Raw genomic sequence first — 8754 nt, forward strand, 5'->3', positions numbered from 1 at the left:
CAGACAACAAAGAATTGATTTAAACTGTATCTTTTGCTAGTTTAGGAATCACCTTGTTGGTATGAAAATGTCATTTATTTCTGTCAACCTGTGTTATTGTTAGCATTTTTCATAGATTCAACTAAAGAAATTGGTAAAAAAAAACCCAAAAACAATTATGTGTTTTTCTGACAGGCTGCTTATAATAAACTACTGTTAGCAGAAAACTTAACATATCCCAGGATGGTGTGCAGCGTATCTCTAAAAAGTTGAGGAAACTGGACAAGGGGAGGACAAAAGCAGAAGTATCAAGCCTAGCAATGTATATTCATGTCCCTAAGTAAAAGGAACATAATCCAGCAAAGACCTGACACAGATCCCAAACAGATCCTAGATTTCCTAGATCCTAGTATAACAACGAAAGGCAGAAATATCCAAAGAAGAGCTTTGAATGTTGTTCAGGAAGCATGAAGAACTATTCCTGCAGACTACTTTCCTATTCCTGAAGAAATTATATATTTCCCTTTTTCCTAGTACCATATAAGGAAATTAGGAGTATCACAAGACTTTTGCACAGTACTGCACTTTAGTATGTGTCAGTACGCTGGGACTTCTCAAAGCTAATTCTGCTGATAACAAATAAATACTGAAGTCACAAAGCTCAACGAAGAGAACACGGCAAACAAATTATGTACCAAAATGTGACAGTACTTTATGAGGCAGTGGTTACATTCAACGTTTAGACTCAGAATAAAGAGACTAAATTCATTTATGACAAATCTTCACTTCAAATTACCCCACAATAGCTTTTTCTCCTGCCTCCAGTTAACACGTGACAAAGTCTCTGCACACAATCCACCACGACAAAAATACAACAGCAAAATAAAATTCCAACACTGAATAACACCTGCAACAACGTCCTCAAAAAAAAAGAAAAAGAAAAGGGGAAAAAAGAGCGACTCTTTTCCTCTAAAATGAGTGGTGGAACAGGGAGAGGGACAAAGTGCCAGATCAGAGTCATTCAGTTCATGTTTTTCAAAATAAAGGCGCACATGGAAGATGCCCTGCAGGGTTTGCTTTGGTCAAGGCTCATATCAGGACACGATTTCATAAAATAGGACAGGAAGCAGCAGGGGTCCATCTACTCAGTCTGAAAGTCGTTTTTTGTGTGAAAGTTGAGTTAGGATGGCAGAAAATTCCAGACATTTGCACATATGATTATCTGATATTACTGTATTTAGACCCCCATAGTGAGTCCACCAAAGTACAAAGTGCTGATTAAGTTAAAAATGCATTTTTATATGCATACAGAACATTTAACAAACACTGGAGATACGAAAGTAACATTAATAATAATACAGATTTCTGATCGTGCACAATACTGTAACTGAAAAGCAACAGCTGGATAAGCCATGTTTTTCTTCAAAGGTGGCCTATTCTGCTTTTTCTTATTTCCTGCTATATTTATCCCATTTCAATGGTGAATGTTCATATAAAACATGGCCAAGTTTGAATTAATGCAGTTAGTATGTAAGTAATCGAAGAGCCAAACTCTGTGGCTTCAGACAGTTAAACTACTTACAAATCCAAGCTCTGCGAAGCACTCTGTAAATAACAATTAAACATGATGAAATTAGTTTTAACCTACAAAACTAATTTCAGCAAAGATGCCTTCATCAGGGAGTTACACAGGGGTCCTTCATCTGCTCAACCATCTTTTAAATAAAACTTTTATGGTCCAAAGTTTGACTTTGAGTTTGTGATTGCTGTTAAATTTCAGCTTCACATTTACCATGAAAATGAATCAGGATCTTTAATTTGGGACAGATTCATTAAAAAATGACTAATTTTGATCATCTTCAAATTGCATAATAAACTAATGGCCCAACGTTTGGACATATGAAGTGACTGCTGTGAAATTTCATCTTTATATGGCAATTACTTAATTTTAGATATTTACTTTTTTTTTCATTGAAATTCCCTGTTGAATACAGCAAATATGACACGTTGTACCCTAAAAACAAAAAAATATCAGCAGCTAGTCCAGATCAAAATTTGAAAACATAAAAATTCTGGAGCTTCCAGATGGTATTCTAATTTTTAAAAACAAGATTTTTTTTCCCATTTTTGTGACTAACATTTTAATGTTAAAGAATATTTTACATTTTACTTTTCATTATTGTAAAATATAACTATATATCATTCAAAAAGTGTCACTAGTTTTCTTTTGCAATGTAAAGTTTTTTAATAGCATGCATTCAAATATGGGGCATTTTTTTCATTTTAGCCAGCCGATACTCAGACGTTTTTTAATAACTCTGTCCCAATTTACCTGAATTGTTCTGATGGTAAGAAATACCAGCAAATATTTTAGGCTTTTATTGTTAATATTTTGAGATATTCATGTTCAAACATTGCCTCACACTTTAATGTGCGAAAAGGCCTGAAAGTGGGTAAACACACCAATAAAAAAAGATATATGAAAAAAAGATATATGTGTGTGTAAGACTGCATCTTCTGTTATTTTCTGAAAAAGTGAATATATTAACAGTGATTATCTCAAAAGCCTTAAAGATTATACTAAAAACAATAGCTTATATTCAATAAGTCTTGTATAACAATATAGTCAATGACTATTTGTAAAGGTTGTGTAAAAACTGTTATGGTTTAAAATTCACTATTTGATTAGCACTCCTCATGGAGCAGTTTTAAAAAAGCTCTACAAAGCTAACAGCAGACACACACACACACAGTTAGAGAACATAGTGCAGCATTTAGCAGCTAAAAATACAGACATTTTCCCAGAGGAGACCAAAAACTGTGCTAAAAGAGTTACTTGTAATACTATACTTTTACTAACTTTTACGTTTTGAATCCTGCCTAAATGCGTTTTATATATATATGAGATATTAGATATATTTAGCATTTAGTATATTTAGATTTTTGTCTAAATGCTCTTTTTGCACATTTGAAATTGTCTTTCTGTTGAAATACATTTTTTTTTAAAATTTGGTTGCATTGCTTCATTTTACATTCGGACATAAAATGAATGAGCTTCTTACTCTGTATCTACTGAGTGTGTTAAATGCTTAAAATGCTTAAATGCTGTGTTAAATTGTTTTTACGGGTTTATAGCACAGCAGTTACATATATAAAAAGTAAGCAATCATTATATGAATAAATTTGTGTGGCTTTTGAGCATTTCTGGGCTCGCTGTTGGTTTGTTTTTGATGTGTGTTTGCATCCTGTTTGGTCAATTTTTGTTTGGATTAGAACACAAAGACCAAAACTGAATAACTGAAATGACTTATTTCATTGTTTTGGATGTTTTTTAGCATCTTTGGAACCTGTTTATTGGCTGCTTTTCTTAAACTACTAAATCAAACTGAAAAAATAAAAGTGCAATATTTGAAATCTTTGCATCATTTCTGTTAGACGTTTCATCCTCACGGATGCCTGATATCCTCAAGAGCAGCCACAGTGGTCAACCACCATGGAGTGGATCTTTCCATAGATGATCTGCTCCTTGCGGTTGAAATAGAGCATGTTAATGGGTGACATCTTGGTGGGTGTGCAGCAGGGCCCAGCTGTACCCCGTGGGTTAGCCTTGTTCACCAGGTGTGCATGTGGGTACTGCTGCAGGTGCAGGAACTCACACTCCCCTGAGCAGTAGTTTGCTCGGTAGCGTTTGGGCGCAATAATCCAGTCCCACCCAAACTCCTCAAAGTCAACGGTGAGTGGGTATCTACAGCAGCGTGTCTCCACAGACTCTTCATCACAGTTGAGGCCCGAGTCACGACGGGATCTCTTGAGGTTGTCGAGGATCTTGACCTCGATGAAGGGTTGCTAGGAAGGAGTTGTAAATGGAAAATTAAACAGTAATGCATAAGACAGCCTGGAAGGTTTATAGTTTATAGTGCCTAAACGTAACCTTGTAGTTTATAGTGTCTAAACCTGACCACATAGTTTTTGGTGCCTCACTTTATTAAGTAATAATTTTGTTTCATTATAAAAATTATTATAGGTACTGAGCTTACTTGAAATTTAGCCAATAATTAACCATTGCTTAAGTGTAATGCATAAAAATAACTGCTACTGCAAACCAATACTTATAGAGTCATAGAGGAAATAGACTCACCAGTCCTTCCTCTCCAGGCTCTGCTGAAGTAACGGCCAGATCTTCTCCTTTGGAGTCGTAGGCGTTGATTTCTATGCCATAGTTGGTTTCTGGTTGACGCAGCCAAGCCTGCAGCAGAGACTTGATGTCGATGCTCTGCCAGGAGCCAGCACCAGCGTCAGTGTCAATTTTCAGGGAGCGAACCCGGACGCGGGTGCTGTTTCCCTCCTTGCCAGGTTTGAGGCGGGAGACCTGCAGGAAGACGGTGGTAACCACGTCAGCAGGCCGCAGGTGAACCCACAGCTGAGCGCTCAGGATGTTTTTGGGCTGAATCTTTGGACTGAGGCTGAACAGACAACAGGACAATTCGTCCTGGGCGATTGGATTGTCTGGAAGAAGTGAGTCATATAAAAACAAAAAAAAAAAAAAATGTTATGCTGTTGCATTAGAAACATTTTCACATAAACTTTTGGTTGTCATGCATGCAGACATTCACGAAAGGATATTATTATAATTATTAAAAAATATTTATTAAAACTGGAAATTCTGTTTTTGCTGTGCCACTACAGTATTTTTAGTGGCCCCCCATGTGGCCACCCCTATGAAAAAATTCTGGAGGTGCCCCTGATCATTTGAACGATGTTATTCCAGTTAATGCTGTCAGTCAATTGTCTGTTTTGTCTCCTTTTTGGAAAACTAAATGAACAGATTTGGAGAAATTCTGTAGCTAGAATTTAATGGTGATTTAAGATATGAGTGGTATTAGTATGATAACTCCTTAAATGTTTCATTTGTCCTTCAATAATGGTATTTTGCATCACCATAACTTCTAAATTCATCAACTAGTTAATCTAAGATTAAAATTCTCCAGATTAAAACGACAGAAATCTGTTGCTAACCACCCCAATTGAGCATGTGAAGGCTGGGAGGCTCCCTCAAACGCTCAACACCAGTAATACCAAATACAAATCCTCGTTAAAGATAATTGTTGGTCACCTGCCATTAAGATTTTATGGCTAATATAAATATAAACATCATATCATATAAACATTTACGGCCTTAAAGTCGTAGCTCAGGTCTGTTTGGTCGTTTGCGCCTCAGCAGTATCCTATTTTACTGCGAATCTCTTTACGCACAGGATTTACGCACAAAAAAAGTGCAAAACTATTTATTTATTTATTCATGTATTTATTTATTTATTTTAGGTATAAACCCCTCAGTGGTTTGTTTAGTTACGCGTTGTTGCCATTGTGATGATGGTCTCCGTGGTTGCGTGGTCTTCGTCCTCCACCCGCGGATCATACTGGTCCAGCAGCTGTGTCAGAGGAGGCGCTTTGGGGATCAGCTGGCGGATCATATCGCGGCTGATGTTGGGCGCCTGCTCCAGCCGCAGGATGCTGAGGATTTGCGACTTGATGCTGTGGAGCCTCATCTGCTTGCTGTGCTCCCGGAAGTCGCAGGCTGAACACTGCTCTCCGCTCTCCCCCAGCAACTTGGAGGTCTGGTTCATCTCCATGGCAAAACCCGAAGAGGAAAAGAAGATAACGGAAACGCTCAGGCAGAGCGAGAGGAGCATGCTGGAGAGAAGAAGTGAGCGCAGTGACGCCGTCTGATGTGAGCCTGTCCCCCCAGGACTTTATGATTGGCTGCTTTTTTTTTTTTTTTTTTTTAGAAGTCACATTTAAAGAGGTAGGACAACTTTTCAGATGTGAAATAATCAAATACGTTTGATTGAAGTGTGTTTATAACAAGGTTTAAAAATGCAAAGCGGGACAAATGAAGCAATGCCACACTACAGTGTGACATAGCCTAAACACAGAGATATAAACATCTCTAAACGTTTCAGTCATGCACACAGCTAAGTCAGCTAGCTGGATCTCTTAGAATAAGCTTTTTCTTTCTTTTCTTTTGGTAACATCAACACAGAGGGAGTTTTAAAAAGTGAATTGACAGGTGCGCATTGCATTTTCCTCTCCAAGACCTATTGTTTGTATTTTGTTTTGTTTTGCCACCAGATGGCGCCGCTGACTCTGTGTCTACATTCTGAGCTGCACAAACTCCCACTCTGCAGGACTCTGAAGGCACCATCACCTGCTCATGATCCATATTTACATTTTACTCGAAGTTGTTGCTTCCTGTTTGCTGAGACTTAAAAATCACTCTCAGCTGTAAGTGTTAACTGGAAAGCTAAATCTACAGTTTAGTTTGCGCTTGTTGTTTAATAGATGACACATACGGAATGATATAACACTATGTTGTTGTTTTTATTTTAAAGAGAATCTATCCTGCTCATTTCTAGCTACACGTTTCTATTCTTGGACTCTCCTAGAGTAGCTTTGCATGAATCACAGTTCAAAATAATCCTTCTTTTTCTTGCATTGGGCCCCAGTGTTGCCCCTCAGTTCATCCTCTGTGTGAAACCAGCTTTGTAGCTCCTCTCCCTTTAAGCCTGCAGGGTCTGCCCCATTAGTTTCTCTTTGTGTTTTTGGCCTGCAGCTGACTTTCTTCTGATTGGCTGCCCCACACAAACAGAAGGTTTCACACAGAGCCAGAGCCGGTGCACTCACATCCTAATCCTGTTTTGTCAGGTAACTCCTGCATCTGCATCGAAGCCAAGTGTCCTGTAACGTCATTGCCATTGATGCAGTGGCAGTGGCAGCATCAGCCACCCAGAAAATAACAGTCCCTTTAAGGTGTTAAAAAGTCATGATTTAGGATGAAACACACCAATTCACCAAAGCTGGCAGTGACAGATCCAAATCTAAATGCTCAGTTTCATACTGTTTTTTCTACTCTCTGGCCTGTATGATGTCATAGTTATTCCTAATATGGTCATCTCAGGCACAGAAGCTCCATCTGCTGCTCACACACTCTGCTAAGAAAGTTGGTTTAAAGGGCGAGGAGCTGAAACAGCTTGTTTCAGACAGAGGATGGCCCGAGGAGCTGAACCAAGGCCCAGTGTAAGATAAAGAAGGATTATTCTGAATTCATTCACCAGCTGACTCATGCAAAGCTACTATGAGTCCAAAAATAAAAGCATGGCACTGGTAATGAGCAGAATAGGTGCACTTTAAGGGCTTTCAGGGGGTAAACAGTTTGTTTTGGGTGGTGTCCAGCGATTCGCTCCTCCCACAAACCAGCAGCAGGTGGAAACTGGTTCAGCAGCCTGGTTATCAGCAGCTCTGGAGGTTGGAGAGGAACTGCAGCACAGGACAGAGGGTAACTTGAAAAAAAAATTAAATTTTCACTTTTTGTAATATCACTGTGTGTTGTAGAAGGCTCTTATTTTGATTTGCCACCCATGTGTGTATTTATAATGCCTTAAAATGCCTTATTTAGTCCAAAGTCTGACAGAAACTTTATATGTGACTGTGTATGAAATTTCTCACCTTTTAAAAAGGCTTGTTTTCTCCAGTGTTTCGTAGAGCCCGGTGTCTCTGGTGTTGCTGTTGTCGGATAAAGAGAGGTCGGAAGGTGATGATATCTTTCTCCAGAAAGATAGAGAACAGCTCTTGTTGGGTCAAACATCTCCTGGAAGTGTTTAAAACCAACATGTCTTTGTTCTGCTGACTGTTTCTGCAGACATGAAGGTCACCAGTAGAAACTCGTGCTGCTGAAGATTCAACAGCTCCATCAGCGTCTCTGTGAAATGGGATGTAACAGGTCAAGATGCTGGTTTGGAGCCAGTTCTGACAAACCGGATGAGGCCATCACCGATGAGGCTGAGGGGTTTCTGAAGCATGCAAGCGACTCTGAAGGTGTTGCAGGCTCAGCTGACGGCAGCTTCCAGGATCCCCCTCCAGTCAGCAGAGCTCTGCTGGACTTTGCTCAGAGGATGTCGGAGGACATTGTCGCTCAGGCTCTGCATCTCTGCTGGGAGGCAGCGATCCGATACGACGAGCTGCCTTTCATTGACAGTGACGCCGATTATGTTAATGAACCAAAACATTTCTTTACTTGAAATCTGCCTGAACATCCACCCAGGCTGCATGAAACAGGTGAAGTTCAGATCTTAGTTTCTGTCCACAGCAAAAATCTGAGGTGTGGATTATTTTAAGACATTACAACATGTGTCCACAAAACTTTGTACTGCAAAACAAAAGCACCACTTCTGAAACCTTTAAAGTTAGAGTTTAAAGAGTATAAAGGACAATTAGATTATGACCACTAAAATCTAGTTCCAGGTAGGGCTGCCACGATTTGTCGACTAGTCACGATTACGTCGACTATCAAAATCGTCGACGACTGATTTAATAGTCGACGTGTCGTTTGAAGCTTTGTAAGATCGCAAAAGACGCAGGAATAAGTAGTAGGATTTAAGAGTGTAATAACGGACTGAAACAGAAGATGGCAGCACTGCATGTACAAGGATGCCAGCTGCCGTTAAACCCCGAAGAAGAAGAAGCAGCTGTGTCCCAGAATTCATAGCGCAGCCCAGCTTAGTTTCCAACAATGGCGGTAGCTAGTTAGTTTTAATATTACTCTTATTATTCTTTCTGGGTCACAAAATAAACGTTTAACATATTTTCAGGCGAGAATGTAGCTGTGTAAACCTCAAATATCTGCTCAGTTTATCAGGACACCACATATTTTTAAAAGCGCTCCGACGTTTTCGGAGACGTCTGTTACCCACTAGCTCGATAGCTAGCCGGGGGCTA

The 8754-nt window shown here is 39.3% G+C and overlaps 1 protein-coding gene and 1 long non-coding RNA gene across 2 annotated transcripts; one reads left to right on the forward strand and one right to left on the reverse strand.

Annotated features, from left to right (window-relative positions):
- Window positions 1-1197: 1197 nt before the first annotated feature.
- LOC102293736 (growth/differentiation factor 8) lies at window positions 1198-5721 on the reverse strand. Its single transcript, XM_005919911.3, has 3 exons — window positions 5333-5721; window positions 4118-4485; window positions 1198-3825 (listed from the first exon to the last, which is right to left on the reverse strand). The coding sequence occupies exons 1-3, from the start codon at window positions 5670-5672 to the stop codon at window positions 3445-3447; spliced, it is 1089 nt and encodes a 362-aa protein (XP_005919973.1). The 5' UTR covers window positions 5673-5721; the 3' UTR covers window positions 1198-3444.
- A 77-nt stretch (window positions 5722-5798) lies between these two features.
- On the forward strand, window positions 5799-8380 carry LOC102294032. The gene is made up of 3 exons (XR_315630.2): window positions 5799-7315; window positions 7512-7570; window positions 7679-8380. It is a non-coding gene; the product is annotated as an uncharacterized LOC102294032 (long non-coding RNA).
- The last annotated feature ends 374 nt before the right edge of the window (window positions 8381-8754 follow it).

The sequence above is a fragment of the Haplochromis burtoni genome, unplaced genomic scaffold (assembly GCF_018398535.1).
Source record: "Haplochromis burtoni strain Fernald_Lab_line unplaced genomic scaffold, NCSU_Asbu1 Contig_39, whole genome shotgun sequence".
Lineage (NCBI taxonomy): Eukaryota > Metazoa > Chordata > Actinopteri > Cichliformes > Cichlidae > Haplochromis > Haplochromis burtoni.

Bases quoted from the DNA above. Each gene is read 5' to 3' on its own strand.
- LOC102293736 (XM_005919911.3), bottom strand. From the start codon at position 5,672: ATGCTCCTCTCGCTCTGCCTGAGCGTTTCCGTTATCTTCTTTTCCTCT. The intron at 4,486-5,332 runs GTAACTAAACAA...CACTTCTTCCAG, and splicing joins CATCACAATGGCAACAACGC to ACAATCCAATCGCCCAGGAC. The intron at 3,826-4,117 runs GTGAGTCTATTT...ACTCCTTCCTAG, and splicing joins AGCCTGGAGAGGAAGGACTG to CAACCCTTCATCGAGGTCAA.